The sequence below is a fragment of the Onychostruthus taczanowskii genome, unplaced genomic scaffold (genome assembly GCF_017590055.1).
Source record: "Onychostruthus taczanowskii isolate IOZ18803 unplaced genomic scaffold, ASM1759005v1 scaffold18, whole genome shotgun sequence".
NCBI lineage: Eukaryota > Metazoa > Chordata > Aves > Passeriformes > Passeridae > Onychostruthus > Onychostruthus taczanowskii.
The window spans coordinates 13300290-13316061 of record NW_024499017.1 but is presented as its reverse complement, the minus strand read 5'-3'; the positions used below and the strand labels follow the sequence as shown (position 1 = coordinate 13316061).

The 15772-nt window shown below is 65.7% G+C and overlaps 4 protein-coding genes across 4 annotated transcripts; 3 read left to right on the top strand and 1 right to left on the bottom strand.

Annotated features, from left to right (window-relative positions):
• The first annotated feature begins 1558 nt into the window (after positions 1–1558).
• Positions 1559–2704, top strand: LOC121334023 (cadherin-1-like). The gene is made up of 4 exons (XM_041400883.1): positions 1559–1825; positions 1918–2073; positions 2148–2292; positions 2367–2704. The coding sequence occupies exons 1-4, from the start codon at positions 1559–1561 to the stop codon at positions 2702–2704; spliced, it is 906 nt and encodes a 301-aa protein (XP_041256817.1).
• Positions 2705–3100: 396 nt separating this feature from the next.
• Positions 3101–4418, top strand: LOC121334020 (transthyretin-like). Its single transcript, XM_041400877.1, has 5 exons — positions 3101–3163; positions 3220–3477; positions 3705–3847; positions 4065–4200; positions 4329–4418. The coding sequence occupies exons 1-5, from the start codon at positions 3101–3103 to the stop codon at positions 4416–4418; spliced, it is 690 nt and encodes a 229-aa protein (XP_041256811.1).
• Positions 4419–4494: 76 nt separating this feature from the next.
• On the bottom strand, positions 4495–12026 carry GAS8 (growth arrest specific 8). The gene is made up of 11 exons (XM_041400675.1): positions 12006–12026; positions 11534–11617; positions 9443–9640; positions 9083–9289; positions 8720–8774; positions 8093–8298; positions 7722–7889; positions 7352–7438; positions 6183–6392; positions 5091–5156; positions 4495–4848 (listed from the first exon to the last, which is right to left on the bottom strand). The coding sequence occupies exons 1-11, from the start codon at positions 12006–12008 to the stop codon at positions 4699–4701; spliced, it is 1434 nt and encodes a 477-aa protein (XP_041256609.1). The 5' UTR covers positions 12009–12026; the 3' UTR covers positions 4495–4698.
• Positions 12027–12626: 600 nt separating this feature from the next.
• DBNDD1 (dysbindin domain containing 1) lies at positions 12627–15741 on the top strand. Its single transcript, XM_041400942.1, has 5 exons — positions 12627–12721; positions 13569–13692; positions 14580–14726; positions 15121–15261; positions 15341–15741. Exons 2-5 carry the CDS (start codon positions 13644–13646, stop codon positions 15508–15510), a joined length of 507 nt encoding a protein of 168 aa, XP_041256876.1. The 5' UTR covers positions 12627–12721; positions 13569–13643; the 3' UTR covers positions 15511–15741.
• The last annotated feature ends 31 nt before the right edge of the window (positions 15742–15772 follow it).

The window sequence follows — 15772 nt, the reverse complement described above, 5'->3', positions numbered from 1 at the left end:
GCTGGGCCGAAGGCGCTGGCATCAGCCGCCACCAGCCCGGCGAGACCAGACGGGCACAGCCAGCCCCGCGGGGCACAGCCAGCCCCATGGCCGAGCCCCACAGCCCGGGGGGACACAGCCCTAGCGCACAGGAGCGCAGCCAGCCCCATGGCGCAGCCCCTCACCCGGGGACCCCCGCCAGCCCCACAGCCGGGCACCGCGAGCTCCTCCCGAAAAGCAGCGGCCCCACCAGCGGAGGCAAAGCGATCCTGATCCCGGCAGTGAGGGAGGCCCTGCCGCCCCCCACATTGCTCGGAGCCCCGATCCCGGTCCCGATCGCGGCCCCAGCCCGTTCCCGAGGCGTTCCGGGGGTCCCGGGGCCGCCGCGCCCCGACGGTGCGAGTTACCTGGAGCGGGGAGCGGCCCGCGGCGCAGCCCCGGGAGAACGCACGGCGGGGCCGGGGAGAGGGCGGCTGCCGGCAGGAGCGGGGAGAGGAGGAGGAGGATGAAGATGGAGAGCGGGCAGAGCCCGGAGCGCGGCCCCCGCATGGCCCGTCCGTTGCTGCCGCCGCCGCCGCCGCCCCCGCCCCGTCCCGCCCCGCAACGCCCCAGGTGAGGCGGCGGCCGCGCAGGTACCGCCCCGCCCCGGAGAGCGGCCCCAGCACGCCCCAGGCATCCCCCGGCAGTGCCTTGGACCCCTCATTACCCCCGGGACCCTCCTAGCGGGGGTTTACCCCCTACAGCACCCCCGGCAATCCCCGATACAACACCCCGATACCGCCCGGGCACCCCCCGTATTCCCCTGGCACCCCACGGCAATCCCCGGCACCCCATGTTACTTCCCAGGCACCTACCCGACAAGATCCAGGCACAGCCCGGTACCCCTCGGGCACCGGCCGGTACTGGAAGCTTCAATACCCCCCGGGCACAGCCGGCACCCCTCTGAGATCCTCCTGTCAATCCGCAATACCTCCCTGGAACCCTGGGGCACCGCCTGGTAGCCTCTTGGAACGCCCTGGCAATTCTGGGCAATCCGCGATACCTCCTGCACACCCCCAGTTGCCCGTCGGGCACCTCCCCGGTCTGTACCCATCGGCATCGCCTTGGAACCCCCCTGGCATTCCTCGGTTTCTCAGTGCCGCCCCCCGGTGCCCCCGGTCCCTCAGCGCAGCCCGGTGGACACGCCCGGGCATCCCAGTATCTCCAGGCACCTTCTGGTACCGCCACCCGTCCCTCCCGGTGCTCCCACGGCGCCTCCCGCCACCGCCCCAGCAGGAACAGCCCCCTCCCCATTCCTCGGTGCCGCCCATGGGTGCACTGGAACTCTCGGGGGGGCTGTGTGTGCCCCCCAGCCCCACGGCAGCGGGGGTTTCCATGGCCACCGAGGGACAGCCCTGGACTCCATCCCCCCAGCCTGGAGCAGCATCTCGTGTGCTGGGTCCCCCCACACGGCGCCCCCAGACCCCCCCGGGGCTGGCAGCTCTGGAAAGCCGGTTCAGCTTTCCTGGCCAAGGTCACTGACGCAACAGGGCAGGTTCCCAGCAGGCACCTGTGGGGAACAGCCGGTGCAGCTGCAGCCATGGCACCCTACAGCTTCACACTCCTCCTCCTCCTGCTGGTGGAACCATGGCAGTGGGGCCGGGGGTGCTGCACGGCCATCCCCCGGGAGGTTCCGGGCAGAGCCGTGTCCCTCCCTGGCCCTGCAGCCCCACTCTCCATCCCACAGGACGTGCTGATCTTCCCGGAGCATGGACACGGCCTCCGGCGGCAGAAGAGGGACTGGGTCATCCCCCCTATCAACTGCCCTGAGAATGAGCCGGGACCCTTCCCCAAGAAGCTGGTCCAGGTGGGTGTCCCCACAGGGACCAGGCAGGGTCCAGGGGCGTCCCCAGAGGGCTGGGATATGTCTCAACCAGCTTATTCCTCCCTCTCTGCCAGATCAAATCCAACAAGGACAAGGAGACCAAGGTTTTCTACAGCATCACGGGGCAGGGAGCGGATACCATCCCCGTGGGTGTCTTCATCATCGAGCGGGAGACGGGGTGGCTGGAGGTGACAAAACCCCTGGACCGGGAGGAGAAGGACAAATACGTGGTGAGTGAGGGGACATCTGTGGCGGGACAGGGGCAGTCCTGGGCACTGCACACACACTGACTGTGCCCTTGCAGCTCTACTCCCACGCCGTGTCGGCCAACGGGCAGCCCGTGGAAGACCCCATGGAGATCATCATCACCGTCACTGACCAGAACGACAACCGGCCCGTCTTCACCCAGGCAGTTTTCCACGGCTCTGTGCTGGAGGGAGCTGAGCCAGGTGGGACCACTGCCACGCCTGGCAGGCAGCACTGGAGGGATGTGTGACAGGTCAGCAGTGACCACCTGCTCCAGGCACATCGGTGCTGCGGGTGCTGGCCGCTGATGCAGATGACGCCGTGAACTCCAGCAATGGCGTTGTCAGCTATTCCATCCTGAGCCAGGCGCCGGAGGAGCCCCAGCCTGGGATGTTCACCATCAACAGCAGCTCTGGGTTGGTCTCCGTGGCCATGGCAGGGCTGAAGGCAGAGGTGAGCCCCAGAATGAGCCCCCACCGAGCTCACCCCCCACTTGTGGGTGACACAGCCCCTTGCCACAGGCGGTCCCTGAATACACACTGGAGATCCAGGCTGCTGACCTGGGGGGATACGGGCTGCGAGCCACCGCCACCGCCCGGATCAGGGTTCAGGTGAGACGCTGAGCCTCCGGTGCCCTGGCGGTGCAGAGGGCCAGGGCAAGGCTGTGGTGAGGCCGGTGCTGGCTCCTGACAGCCCCACGTGCCCGGCTGCGGCAGCACCGATGCGCTCCAGGTGCTTTCCATGGTGGGAGGCGAGACTGGGATGGGAGCTGTGCTGTGGCTCCTCCCGGCCCGGTGTCCCAGCTTCCCACCAGGCTCTGGGCCACTAGCCTCAGGGCCACGGCGCTGCTGGAGTGTGGGTGCCAGCGGGGCTCCTGGGAAGCTGCCCGTGCCAGCTCAGCCCAGCCAGGGAGGAGCACCCGGTTCTGCGGGAGCCCCGTGCCAGGATAGCGGCATCCAGCCACGCCAGCTCCACGGGGAGAAGCCGTGGCGCCAGCAAGGGAGGCCGGGGATGGCGTTTTGCGTGGGGTCACCGGCCACAGGTCCCTGGCCGAGTGGGACAGAGGACAGCCAGGTAAGCTCACCAGGGTGCTGCTGTCGGGCTGGCAGCGGGAGCTGGTCCCACTCCAGGGAGGCTGCCTGGTCCTGCCGGCTGCTGGGACGCAGCCCCACATCGTGCCCCCACCCCTGGGAGCTCCGGGAGAAGAAGGGGCCTGGCTGCCCTCAGCAGTGCCGACCTTGAGGCCAGACAGCTCCAGAGAGCTGGGCAGGGTCAATGTCCACCCACACGTGACGCCGTGGGCAGGGACGGGCGGCTGGGACGGGGCTGCTTCCTCGTCGGGTCCAGGCTGGCTGCTGTGCTGTGCCGAGGCCCACCAGGACAGGCAGGTGAGCAGGGAGCACGGTGCTGCCGTGAGCCAGAGCCCTGGATCCTGGTGGGAACCAGCTGGCACCCACGTGGTGCCTGGGGCTGAGCACTGCGGCATGGGAAGGACGTGGGTTTCCACATCCCAGCTCTGGGGAAGAGTGAAGCGCAGGGGTTTGGCTGCAGCACAAGAAGGTGGCAGATGGTGCTGCCAGGACAGGTCCCAGCCCTGCTCCCCCCTCTGCCACAGGCTGACGGCATGTCTGAGGTGGGAAAGGGCACCCTGACCACCCACGTGCTGAACACGGCCACGGGGCTGCCGGCAGCCGGCCTTGTCATCCGCCTGGCCCAGCTGCAGGAGCCGGGGCTGCAGTGGACGGAGCTGGCACACAGGTAGGAGAGCTGGTGGCACCAGAGTGGGGCAGGGACACTGCTGCCAGGGCTCCGTGAGCTTGGCCAAAGGCTCCTGGCACAACTGGCTGCCCAGCCTTCACCTGGGGTTTGTTTGCTGGTGGCAGGGCTGGTGCTGGGGGTATGGCCAGGGCAGGTTCTGGGGGTGGGGCAGGGCTGTGTTTTGGGGTACAGCAGGACTGCTTTGGTCTGGTTTCAGGCACACGGATGCGGACGGGCGCTGCCAGCCCCTCCTGGCACCGGGACAGGCCAAGGCTGGCACCTACAAGCTGCACTTTGAGACAGCTGAGTACTGGCAGGGACTGGGGCACACCAGCTTCTACCCCTTTGTGGAGGTATGGAGTGTGGGGAGACTGGGACAGGTGACATGTCCGAGGGCTGGGGCCAGCCTCAAGGGGCTGCACGCCCCTGGGCCTCATTGTGGGAGGGGGATTCCCACTGCTGTCTCCCCACTCTCCCTCAGGTCGTCTTCGTCATCACTGACCCGGCACGGAAGCTCCACGTCCCGCTGCTGATCAGCCCCTACTCCTACACAACGTACCGGGGCAGTTAGAGGGGCACAGCCCTCTCCTGGGGACGCAGGAATGACGCCACCGAGGCCATTAAAAACTCCCAACAGCACTGTTTGTCTCAAAAAATCGCCTTCACTTTTGTGGGAACAGAGGTAGCCCCAAGGGCAGCCTGGTAGCGTGGGTGGGATGCCTGGAGCTCTGCAGCTGTGGTCCCCCTTGGGAGGAGAGGTTCCTGAAGATGCTCACTGGGGTCTATTTAAAGACACTAAAGGGCACAGCTCCACTACCAGTGTGCCAGTGGGACCCTCAGTGCTGCCAGCATCAGGTGGGCACTGAAACGAGTCCAGCAGGGCCCTGCCCCAGTTCCTGCCCCGGGAAGGGGAAGGACAGTGGCTGGAAACCCAGGTTGTCCAGGGGAATGCCAAAGGCTGTCAGCTTTGCCTCGAAGGTCTGCAGCATGTCGTTGTGTGCCTGTGAGGAAAGGGTCCCTGTCAGCCCCTCTGTCTGCAGAGGAGAGCTCCCTGCACCCCCAGCTCATTTCCAACCCCCAAGCCAAAGCCATGGAAGCACAGAATCGTTTGGGTTGGAAATGCCTCTAAGATCACCGAGTCCAACTGTTCCCCCAACAGTGCCAAAGCCAGCACTAACCCACATCCCCAAGTGCCACATCCACACGGCTCTTAAACCTCTCCAGGATTCCTCCCCGCCCTTACCTTGCAGACTCTGGCCAGCTGGAGCTGCAGGTCCTGGATGGTGGCATTCTTGGAATTTAACATGTCCTGCAAGGGGAGATTGGGATGAGGCTGCTCTGCCCGGCCCTGGGGACACGCTGGCCGTGGCACAGCACACGGAGGAGCTGCCTGCACGGCCTGGCAGGTGGCCACCACCCTGCCCCCTCTGAGTGGCACTGCCAGGGACAGCCAGCCCCGGGCAGGGACAGGCAGCTCCCAGATGAACACCACAGCCATCCCAGTCTGCCCTGCTGCGTGGGGAGTGCTGGCAGCACCTGCTCCAGCAGCACCACCCTGCTGCCGCGGCACCGCGGGAATTACAGGGAGCCAGGCTCCCCGAGGCAGCTGAGAGCAGGAATTCAGGGACCCCAGCAGCTGCAGGAGAGCCTGACGCCAGTGATGCCATCCCAGGAATGTGTTTTCCTTCCACCTGCTGGGAGGTGACACATCCGCTGCCTGTCCCATAGGCCTGGTATGCATCCCAAAGCATCCCAGAGCTTCCCTGACTCCCCCTGCCGCAGGGGCCCGGGTGGGGACAAGCAGGAGGGCACCAGGTGGTGGAGCCCTCGTTCCCTGTGTCTGTGCCCAACCCGCAGCAGCAAGCGCTGCTCCCAGGCTCCAGCTGCGGCAGGCTGCAGGAATGTGGGTCTCCAGGCTCTCTGCAGAGGTATTTTTAGCACGGCAGACACCGCAGAGCCCCAGGATCCTGTCTGCACTGTCCCCATGGCCAGGCGAGGCTCACCAGGTGCAGCCCCCCTTGCACAGAGCCCCCGGGTGCCACTGGGCCCGCCGGCAGTCAGCTGGCAGGATGCTGGCAGTGCCACGGAGCCTGCGGCCGTGCTCCTCAAAACAGGCCCCACCTGAGGGACAGATCAGTGCCAAACTCCAACACCCACACGCTCCGCTCTCGAGGCAGAGCCGAGCGCCCCGCGGCACCGCGCGTGGCCCCGGGAGCGCAGGGAACGAGTGACGAGTGACGTGCCACCTACGGCCACGTAGGACGGGGATGGTGCTTTCCAGGGGCAGCACAGTGGGCTCTGCCCCCCACATCCAGCCCTCGCCGCGCCCCAGTACCTCCAGCTTGTGCGAGACCAAGGAGAGAGCGCTGGGGTCGAGGTTGGAGGTTGCGGCGACCTCGCCGAGCTCCACCTCCTTCTGCTCCAGGAGGCTGAGCAGTCCGTGCAACTTCCGCTCCAGGAGCAGGTTCTTGAACCCCGTTTTTTGCTGCACCTCGTTAATGGCTCTGGTGAAATTCTGATAGAGGTCGTCTCGCTCTTCCTGCACCTGCTCCGGGAGGCAGCACAGCGTCACAGCGCCCTCAGGACCCCAGGGGACACGGGGGTCTGCACAAGGCTGGCTGGGGTCTGCACAACGGTGTGGAGCACAAACATGGCAGAAAACTGGTCCAGCAGCTCAGCCCGGCCATTCCCCACGGCACCTGCAGCCCACGGGGAAGGCAGGTGCTGCAGCACAGCTTCCCCCCCTCCCCTCTCCCCTCCCTCTCTCCCTCCCTCCGTGGTGCAGCACCTGCGCTTCTCCCTCCTCCTCCTCCTCCCCTCCAGGCATGGAATGCCCCAACGGGCTCCCCGCAGCACTAATTCAGACCCCAGCGAGGGCCCCCAGCACACGGGGGTCTCTCCTCTCATCCCCACAGCTGGCAGCAGTCCCTGGCTCACAGCTAGTTAATAAGTGTCCTAATTAGGACACAGTCTCTCCTCCAAAGCCTATTTCTGAGCGCTCTGAATCTGGCGCTGTCTTAATGATGGATTGTTAATGAGGCCTCGGATCAATGTTCATATTCCTGGGGATTTCTACGAATTGCAAATGAGCTCTCTCCTGCCTCATAAGATTTATCTGGGTTAGTGGGGGGGGAGCACTCGCTCTGCAGGGCTCTTCCCGAGCACCCCAGAAGGGGAGGGAGCGATCCTGGAACACGGGCAGAAGGAGGGGCCCGTGGCAATGCCCCCTGTCCTGGCTCTGCCCCACGCAGCCCGGGGCCCCGCTGCAGCCTGCGTGACTGCTTAGCAAAGGACAAGGCCAGGCCTGTCTGCTGACCGTGGGAGAGGCTGGGGCTGGGAGCAGCTTTGCTGGGAGCAGCAGTTATCACCCGACTCTGGATTAGCTTTGCAAAGCCCTGGGCTAAGCACGGCCTCTGCTGAGCCCCACGCCCTGTGCTCTGCAGAGGCTTTGGAGAAGGTTTGGAGAGGGGATGGGATATGCCCAGCTCTGCCTGCAGGTCTCACCTTACTGAACCGCTGCTCCAGCACCTCGTGCTCCCACTGAAGGTCCTTCAGTTCCTTCTGGGTGATTTTCAGATGGGCTTTGGAGTTCTGTGAATGGGAAGGGAGGATTAAAGAGCAGAGGATTATCTGGGAAGCGTTGGAAATGTGTTCTGGGAAGGGAGGAGAGTGAGCAGCAGACAGCACCCACACCAACCGCCCTGCAGTGGGGCTGGTCTCCCTTCCAGTCTCCCTTTGGATCCCCATCTGAGATCCCACAAATACACAGTAAGCAGGACAGGACTTGCTTTGCCCAGCAATGCACACCAAGTGGCAGAGGTCAGTGTTTTCCCTCTGGAAACGTGCCCATGAAAGGACAGGGCTGGCCACTCACCATCAGGGTCTCCTTGTCCTTGTAATAGTTAACCAGTTTCCTCTGCAGCTCAGCCACCAGCTCCTGGGCCTCCTGCAGGGGCTGTGTCAGCTCCTTGTTCTCACGCAGCACATCTGCCTTCTCCTTTTCCAGGACAGCCTCCTTCTTCTTCAGGTCTTCCACCTGCTCCTGTTCTCGGGAACACAAGTGCTGGCTCCTGGGAGCTGCCCAGCCCCTCAGAGTCCCCGACACCCTCAGGACACCCTCCCCACTCATGTGCTGGTGTACAGGCCACCAGCAGCAGCCACACTGACACCTGGGAACGGCCAGACCCAGCTGACACCCGGCAGGAGCAGAACCTGGGTGGAGGGTGGCACAGGGACAGGCAGTACCTTCAGGAGGTTGATGAGTGTCAGGTTTTTGGCAGTGATATCGTTGTAGTAGTTCTTGATGGCACCAAAAGCCCCCTCGTGGTTCCCCATCAGCTCGCTGATCTGGGTGTTCTTCCTCTCCTCCAGCTCATGGATCTCTGTCTTCCTCCGCAGGTCCAGCTCGTCCCGCAGCGCCTGCATCTTCCTGGTGTACTTGGCCTCCATCTCTGGGGGAAAATTGTCAGAGCTGGGGAAAAACTGGCTGAAACTGGGGAGGAAAAGTGACCAGAATGGGGAAGGGAGAAAAAACAGCCAGAACTGAGGGAATACTCGCCAAAACCGTGTGGGTTGGGACCAGCTGGAACTGGGAGGGAAAAACAGCCAGAACTGGAGGGCAAGCTAGACTGATCTGGGGAGGGAAAGCAGCTGGAACTTATGGGAAAAACTGGCCAGAACCTCTGGTGGGGGAGATCAGCCAGAACTGGGGTGGGAAGCTGACCAGAACTGGGAGAAAAAAATGGCCAGAACAGGGAAGGGAAAAATGGCCAGAACTGGGGAGAACCTGCCCCCATGAGCTCATAGTGCTGCTTGGGAACCAGAAGCAGCTCTCCCTGTCATGCTCCTGTGGGATCTGCCTCATGCCCTCACCTTTGGTCTGCAGCTCGAAGTCACTGCGTAGCCAGGCCATCTCCTCCTCATGTTTCTGTGAGGAAGAAACTCTGTGTTGGAAGAAACAACCAAACCCCAAGCCAGTCCAGCCTCAGGGACTCCCTCCTGCTCTTTGGGAAAGGATTCTGATCCCATGTTGGTGCAAACAGCGACTTGTAGGTTCTCCTGCTGCTCTCACAGCTCCCACTGTGGGAGGGGGGTCACCCAGGAATCCTTTCTCCCCATTCCTGCACCAGAAATCCCATCCTACCCCACAGAGAGTCAGGAGGCAAGATCCCACTCCTGCTCCCACGCTGGGGATGAGGCAGCTCACAGGTGGCTCCAGCCCAGCCAGGGACGTACCAGGCAGAGGTTTGTGATGGCTGCCTCATTGGCCAGCTCCTGCTCGTTCAGCCTTACGTTCAAGGAGCGCTTCTCTTTCCACAGCTCCTGCTCCTGCTCCCAGTGATCCTTCTGGGCCCGCTTCAGGGACAGGACTCCCTCTGCCTTCAGCTCTGTCAGGCTCTCCTGCTGCTCGTGCAGCAGGTGCTTCACCTTCTGCTTGTACACCTGAGGACAGCCCAGAGAGCGCGTCAGGGGCTCAGCAGGAGACACCTGGAACTGGGATGCTGGTGAGACATTCCTGGGTGGCATCCTGCCCAGCTCCTCCCGTCCTCCTCAGAGCTGCCCAGGGCTCACCTGGAGCCCTTCAGTTCAGCCCACCTTGATCTCCAGCTGGTGCCTCTCCTCCGCCTCCTCCATCTGGCGGTCCCGGCCGCGCAGCTCGGCCTTCCTCTCCTCCAGCTCCCCGCGCGTGATTTCCCAGTAGCTCTGGATCCTGCTACACTCCAGCTGGAAAGAGTTCCGCTCCTGCCGCTCCCGGTCCATCTCCTCCCGCAGATGCACCACGTGCTGCAGCAGCTGCAGCCAAGAGAACAGACAGGTGAGGGGCAGGGAGGCCTTGGACAGGGCTTTGGAGAGCCCACGTCCCAAACCCGGCAGGACGTGCTGGCTGTGGAGCTGTGGAGGTCCCTGGCTAACCCAGCAGTGTCTGGAACAGGAGTCACAAAACCTCTGCCCGGGATGGGGTATGGCTGGCAGTGTCCAGTAACACCAGTAATTCCCAGGTATCGCAATAAAACAAGCGAGGCTCCATTTCCTTCATGCGGCAAAAGCCCAGCCTTTATTCACATAACTCATTTTGTACAGTTTTCACAGACCTGGTGTGCAATATCTATAGGCTGGCAGTTTTCTTACCACTTTGTTTATTGGTCAGAAGGTGATTTGTGTGTACGTGCTAAGGTTCAGGTTGTTTACATTTTTCTTTCGTGGGTTCTCATGGAACAGATCTAATGTTTATGCAGGTGCACTTATTTTTCACCCAGGAATAGGTTGTTATGTTAGCAAACTATTCATTCCAGGTTTGTTCTTGCACGGGAACTTGCCAAGTACTAGCTGCACTTGGAAGATGTGACAGGATAAGTATTAGTTTAACAGAGCAGGCCTGGTTTAATGAGGCCTTTCTTTTATAATTCTTCTACCTGTCACAACACTCAGGTGCTCAGATACTTCTGGTTCATGGCGGGATGGGATATGGCTGCCAGTGTCCAGTAACACCAGTAACACCAGTAATTCCCAGGTATCGCAATAAAACAAGCGAGGCTCCATTTCCTTCATGTGGCAAAAGCCCAGGCTTTATTCACATAACTCATTTCGTACAGTTTTCACAGACCTGGTGTGCAATATCTATAGGCTGGCAGTTTTCTTACCACTTTATTGGTCAGAAGGTGATTTGTGCGTACGTGCTAAGGTTCAGGTTGTTTATATTTTTCTTTTGTGGGTTCTCATGGAACAGATCTAATGTTTATGCAGGTGCACTTATTTTTCACCCAGGAATAGGTTGTTATGTTAGCAAACTATTCATTCCAGGTTTGTTCTTGCACGGGAACTTGCCAAGTACTAGCTGCACTTGGAAGATGTGACAGGATAAGTATTAGTTTAACAGAGCAGGCCTGGTTTAATGAGGCCTTTCTTTTATAATTCTTCTACCTGTCACAACACTCAGGTGCTCAGATACTTCTGGTTCATGGAATTGTTTGGGCTGGAAAAGCCTCCAAAATCAAGTTTAACTGTTCCTCCAGCACTGCCAATGCCACCCCTAACCCATGTCCCCAAGAGCCACATCCACTTGACTCTTAAATCCCTCCAGGGATGGGGACTACACCACTGCCCTAGGCAGCCTGGGCCAGGGCTGGACAATCCTTTCCAGGAAGAAATTTTCCCAATATCCAACTTTAACCTTGCCTGGCCCAGCCTGAGGCCGTTCCCTCTGCTCCTGTCCCTGTTCCTGGAGCACAGCCCGACCCCCGGCTGTCCCCTCCTGTCAGGAGCTGTGCAGAGCCACAAGGTCCCCCCTGAGCCTCCTTTTCTCCAGGCTGAGCTCCTTCCCAGCTCCCCCAGCCTCTCCTTGTTCTCTGGACTCTTCCCCAGCTCCATCCCCTTCTCTGGGCATGCCCCAGCTCCTCTTTCTTGTCCTGAGCGGCCCCAAGATTCCAGGTGTGGCCTCAGCAGTGCCCAGAACACCGGGCTGAACACCGGGCTGGCGAGCCGGGGGTGGGATGAGGAGGCTGCTCCTTCCCAGAGCAGCAGGAGCCGCCCTGCCCAGCCCAGCCCGGCCCCGGGCAGGCGCCAGTGACACAAAGCCCGGCTGCTCGGCGCTGTCACCCTCCGCACCTGCTGTCCCGGGGCTGGCCAGGCGCCAGGCAGGGTCCCCAGAGCCATTCCCACCCGTTCCCAGCCCTCCTCCCCGCTCACCTGCTCCCTGCTCATGTCCTCCGGGGCCAAGGCATCCACCACCGCCGGGCCTTTGCCCCCTTTCCCTGCTTTCTTTTTGGGCGCCTGAGGACAGAAAGCCAAGCACAGGAGGTGAACGGGGGGAGGAGGAATCCGCGCTGCTCAGGGCCGGCCCCGGAGCGGCCCTGCTCTCACGGCACGGACGGGGACAGCGGCGACACCGAGCCACTGCCGCCCAGCTCCGTGCTGAGCCCCTGGGCACAAAACAGCTGTACCCGAAACATCGCCCGAGCAGCAGCGGCGCGGCGCTGGGCCCGGCGCCCGGGGCTCCGCACCCGCCCCGGGAGCGGACCGGGACAGCACGGGGCTCGCAGACATCGGGGCGCGGGGCTCCACCGCCCTCCCCTGCCCGCACACCCCGGCTGCCCCCGCAGTTCTCCCCCCTGCCCCGGTTCTGCTCCCGGCACCGGCCCGGGCCCGGTTCCGCTCTCACCATGGCGGCGGCACCAGCGTCTCCGAGCAACGGACGGCAAATCTCGCGAGATGATGGTGAAATCTCGGGAGAGCGGCGCTGCGTGAGGACACGCCCCCTAGCAACGCCACGCTCCGCCTTGGCAACGAGGGCGGGGCCAGCGGGACCGGGAGGGGAGCGAGAGGGACCGGGGGACACCGGGGGGGACACCGGGGAGCAGCCGGGGGACATCGCGGGGACCGGACGGGGAGGAAGCGCCGGGGGGCCGTGTGAGGGAACGGGTGACCGGGGGAACCGAGCGGTTTGGGGGGAACCGAGCGGGCGGGGGAGCTCGGGGAGGACTGGGGGCACAAATCCGGGGGTCCCGCTGTGCCCGGCCCAGACTCCTCCACCCCGCGCCCACCGCTGTGACCCGGGCTGGCCCCACAGCTGCCGTCCCCGGGCTCTGCTCCCGCGTCCCCCCGGTCCCCGCTGCAGCCCCGGTCCCCGAGTGCCCCCCTCCCCCCCCTTCCCGGTCCCCTCCGCGCCCTCTCTTGTCCCCCCGGTGCTCCCGCCCCTCGGCTCCGCCCATCCCGGTGTCCCCGCCCCCGGTGTCCCCGCCCCCGCCGCGGCGGGCAGGACCGTGCGGGTTGCGGGCTGGCACCGGGCCCGCCCAGCACCGGACCGGCACCGGCACCGGCACCGGCATCAGCCCCGAGCCCGGCCCATGGCGGCTCCGGCAGCGGTCGCCACCGGAGGTGAGGGCGGGGGGCAGAGCGGGGAGCTCGGACCGGCACGCCCATCGCCGTGGAACCGGGCCGGGCCCCACGGGGCGGACAAGGAGATGCAGGGCGGGGGTGCGGCGGGAGGAGCTGCACGGGGGGCGCGGGGGTCTGTGCAGGGAGAGTCGGGGACGGAGGGAGAGAGCAGCGGGGCACTCAGAGAATGTGGGGGGACACGGGGGTGTCCCGCGGGCTGAGGGAGCCCTGCAGTGCCCGGGGTCTCGGGGGGCAGGGGGATGCTCCAGGAGCTGGGGTGCAGTGCGGTGACAGGGGGGTGGCCAGGCGGTCAGATGGAACAGGGCAGCGCACCGGGCACCTGGGCTCGCTACGGGGTGCCCAGGGAGTGTGGGGGGACAGTGGGGTGCCCGGGGGTGCAGAGGAGCGGTAGGGTGCTCACAGGACACGCAGGAGCTCGGGGTGCCCAGGGGAGCAGTGGGGTGCCTTGCAGCCATCCCGCTCGGCTGTGGCGGTGCCGCTGTGCCCAGGGGCTCGGGGACAAGGGGTGGCTGTGCTGGGGCAGCTGAGGGGGCCCGGAGCTCTGGGGGGGCTGCACCTGGCCACAGAGGAGGTGCCGGGGCTGCCCCGCACGCCCGTCCCTCCGCGTGTGGCCCGCCAGCACGGGGCAGCCCCGGCCGTGGCACCGGGGGAGCGGCGGGACACCGGGCCCGTGCGGGGACAGTGCCACCGGGGCGGGCCGCGGGTGCCGCGGGGTGCCCGGTGCCGAGGGTGCCGGTACCGGCGGCTGCCCGGCTCTGCGGTTGCCGTGAGTCAGCACACGGCGTGCGGGAGAGATCCCTGATCCGGCCCCGCTCCCGCCAGGCAGCCGGTGAGCCCGGGCCCGAGCGGGCGGTGCGGCTGGTGACACTGCTGGTGACACGGCCGGTGGCACGGCGGGACCATGCAGGCGGAGGCCAGAGGGGAATTCTGCAGCCGGGACCAGCGCCCTGGTGGGTGGGGGCGTGGGGCGGGCGGGGGCCGCGCTCCTTACGGTGACACGGCACGGTGTCACCCGCCGGGGCCGGGCACGGCGCGGGCCGGGGCGGCGGGAGCGGGCAGGGCGGGCTGCCCCCGTGTCCGCCGCGGGGGGATCTGCTCTGCCCTGGAGCGGGACGAGGAGCCCATTTCCCGGCCCCAGGCGCGCCTGATGTCCCCTGCGGGGTCAGGATGTGGCAGAGGCAGTGTCGGGGCGGCTGTCCCGCTGGTGTCGTGCCCGCGTCCCGCCGCTCCGCGTGCCAGCAGCAGGAACTTCCCTTTCCCTGGGGGTTGGGGGTCTCTGTCCCTGCCCTCCTGGTGGGAGGGGGGCGATGCCCATCCCTGAGCCTGTCACCCGGTAACTCAGTTGGTGGCATGGGTTGGTGGTGCCAGGGCACGGGGGACAGGGTGCTGTGTCCCCCCCGCACTGCCCTGGGCACACAGGGCCTCCTGCCACCCCCGGTGCCCGCTCAGCCCCGAGACACGGCTGTGCCCCCGCTGTGTGCCACAACCACGGGCTGTGCCGCCACCGTGTGCCCCGGGCTGTGCCGCCACCGTGGCCGTGTGCCGCGGCCGCCTTGTCCCTCCTGCTCCTCGCGGGGACAGTCCCAGCACAATCCGCCCTTGTCCGGCCCCGGCACAGCCTGCGCTTTGTCTCGCCGACACAAAGGGGCTGCGCGGGGAGGGGGGTGAGGGGCGGGGGGAGCTGCCAGCTTCCGACACGAGGGTCTCGGGCAGCTCTGCCGCCCCTCGCTCCTCCCCGGGGGTCCTGCTGTCCCTGTCCCCTTGCTGGGCACCCCGCGAGCTCTGGGGGCCCCAAGAGGAGCTGCCCTCGCTGACGCCGAAGGTGCTGATGTGGCAGAGCTTGGCAAGGAGCCCCTGGTCCCGGAGCGCCCCGCAGGGACCCCCACCCACGGGCCGGCCCAGGAGACCCCCCGAGTCCCCGCGGAGGAGCAGGGTGGCATCCCCATCCCCAGCGCCGGCCTGCTGCAGGTCACCGAGCGCCGACGTGAGTGAGGCCCTGAGCTGGGGTCCCTGCCAGCTCCTGCCATCCCTGCCTGTGCCTGAGGTCCCCTGCTTTGTCCCTGGGATGTCTGCCTGCCCACAGCATCACCTGCCTGTCCCCAGCACCTCGGATCCGTTCCGGGCTTTCCTGCCTGTCCCCGAGAGTCCTCAGCCGGCCCTCGGGGTCTCCTGCCTGTCCCCAGTCTTCTGTCATCCCCCGGGCTCTCCTTCCTGTCCCTGGGGTCCCCTGGCAGCCCTAGAGTCCCCTGCTAGCCCCCAGCCAGTCATGACCCCCCCCCAGCCCCTCATCCCCCCAGCTCCCTGCTCCCCAAGCAGCAGACCCCCGGCTCCCCCAGCGGGGCCAGCGGTGGGTCCCCAGCCGCGGCCGGTGCCCGCAGAGCCCCTGAGCAGCGTGTCTTCGCTGGAGGTGCACTTCGACCTGCTGGACCTCACCGAGCTGACGGATATGTCGGACCAGGAGCTGGCCGAGGTTTTCGCCGATTCCGACGAGGAGAACGTGGCCGCAGAGACGCCCGGCGGTGAGCGGGGGTCCGGGGCCGCCGGTGCCGGTCTGTCCGGCCGTGCCGGTGCGCCGCTGACCGCCCGTGCGTCCCGCAGGGCTGCAGCCGCCGCCGCCGCCGCGGGCCGGGTACCTGCGCTCGCCCTCCTGGACCCGCGCGCGGGAGCAGGGCCGGGACAAGAAGCACCTGAGTGACCCCGAGCTGCCTCCGGGACCCCCGGGACCCCCGGACGCCTTCCTGCCCGCCGAGCGCCCGCGGGAGCCGTAGGGACAGAACCCGCCGCGGGACACCGGGACACGCCGGCGCTGGTCCCGTCGGTACCGATGGAGCCCGTCCCCGGGCGCAGGACTCCCGTTAGCCCGCCCGGAGGGCAGAGGCGGCCCCAGCCCCGCGGCGGGGACGTACCGGGCTGCCCTCAGCCGGTGGCCAGCAGCCCCGGGGGGAAACCGGGCCGGTCCCGCCGGCCCCCGGGAGCGGCACGGCCTTGGCTGCCGGGAGCGGCGGATGGGGCAGGACCGGACGGGTCGCA

Coding starts and splice junctions, on each gene's coding strand:
- LOC121334023 (XM_041400883.1), top strand. CDS start 1,559: ATGGCACCCTACAGCTTCACACTCCTCCTCCTCCTGCTGGTGGAACCA. Junction 1,826..1,917: donor TCCCCAAGAAGCTGGTCCAG/GTGGGTGTCCCC, acceptor CCTCTCTGCCAG/ATCAAATCCAACAAGGACAA. Junction 2,293..2,366: donor GCTGGAGGGAGCTGAGCCAG/GTGGGACCACTG, acceptor CACCTGCTCCAG/GCACATCGGTGCTGCGGGTG.
- LOC121334020 (XM_041400877.1), top strand. CDS start 3,101: ATGGCGTTTTGCGTGGGGTCACCGGCCACAGGTCCCTGGCCGAGTGGG. Junction 3,164..3,219: donor GTGGGACAGAGGACAGCCAG/GTAAGCTCACCA, acceptor GTCCCACTCCAG/GGAGGCTGCCTGGTCCTGCC. Junction 3,848..4,064: donor TGGACGGAGCTGGCACACAG/GTAGGAGAGCTG, acceptor GTCTGGTTTCAG/GCACACGGATGCGGACGGGC.
- GAS8 (XM_041400675.1), bottom strand. Junction 8,775..9,082: donor CCATCACAAACCTCTGCCTG/GTACGTCCCTGG, acceptor TCTTCCTCACAG/AAACATGAGGAGGAGATGGC. Junction 4,849..5,090: donor AGCTGGCCAGAGTCTGCAAG/GTAAGGGCGGGG, acceptor CTTTCCTCACAG/GCACACAACGACATGCTGCA.
- DBNDD1 (XM_041400942.1), top strand. CDS start 13,644: ATGCAGGCGGAGGCCAGAGGGGAATTCTGCAGCCGGGACCAGCGCCCT. Junction 13,693..14,579: donor CAGCCGGGACCAGCGCCCTG/GTGGGTGGGGGC, acceptor CTGATGTGGCAG/AGCTTGGCAAGGAGCCCCTG. Junction 15,262..15,340: donor GGCCGCAGAGACGCCCGGCG/GTGAGCGGGGGT, acceptor TGCGTCCCGCAG/GGCTGCAGCCGCCGCCGCCG.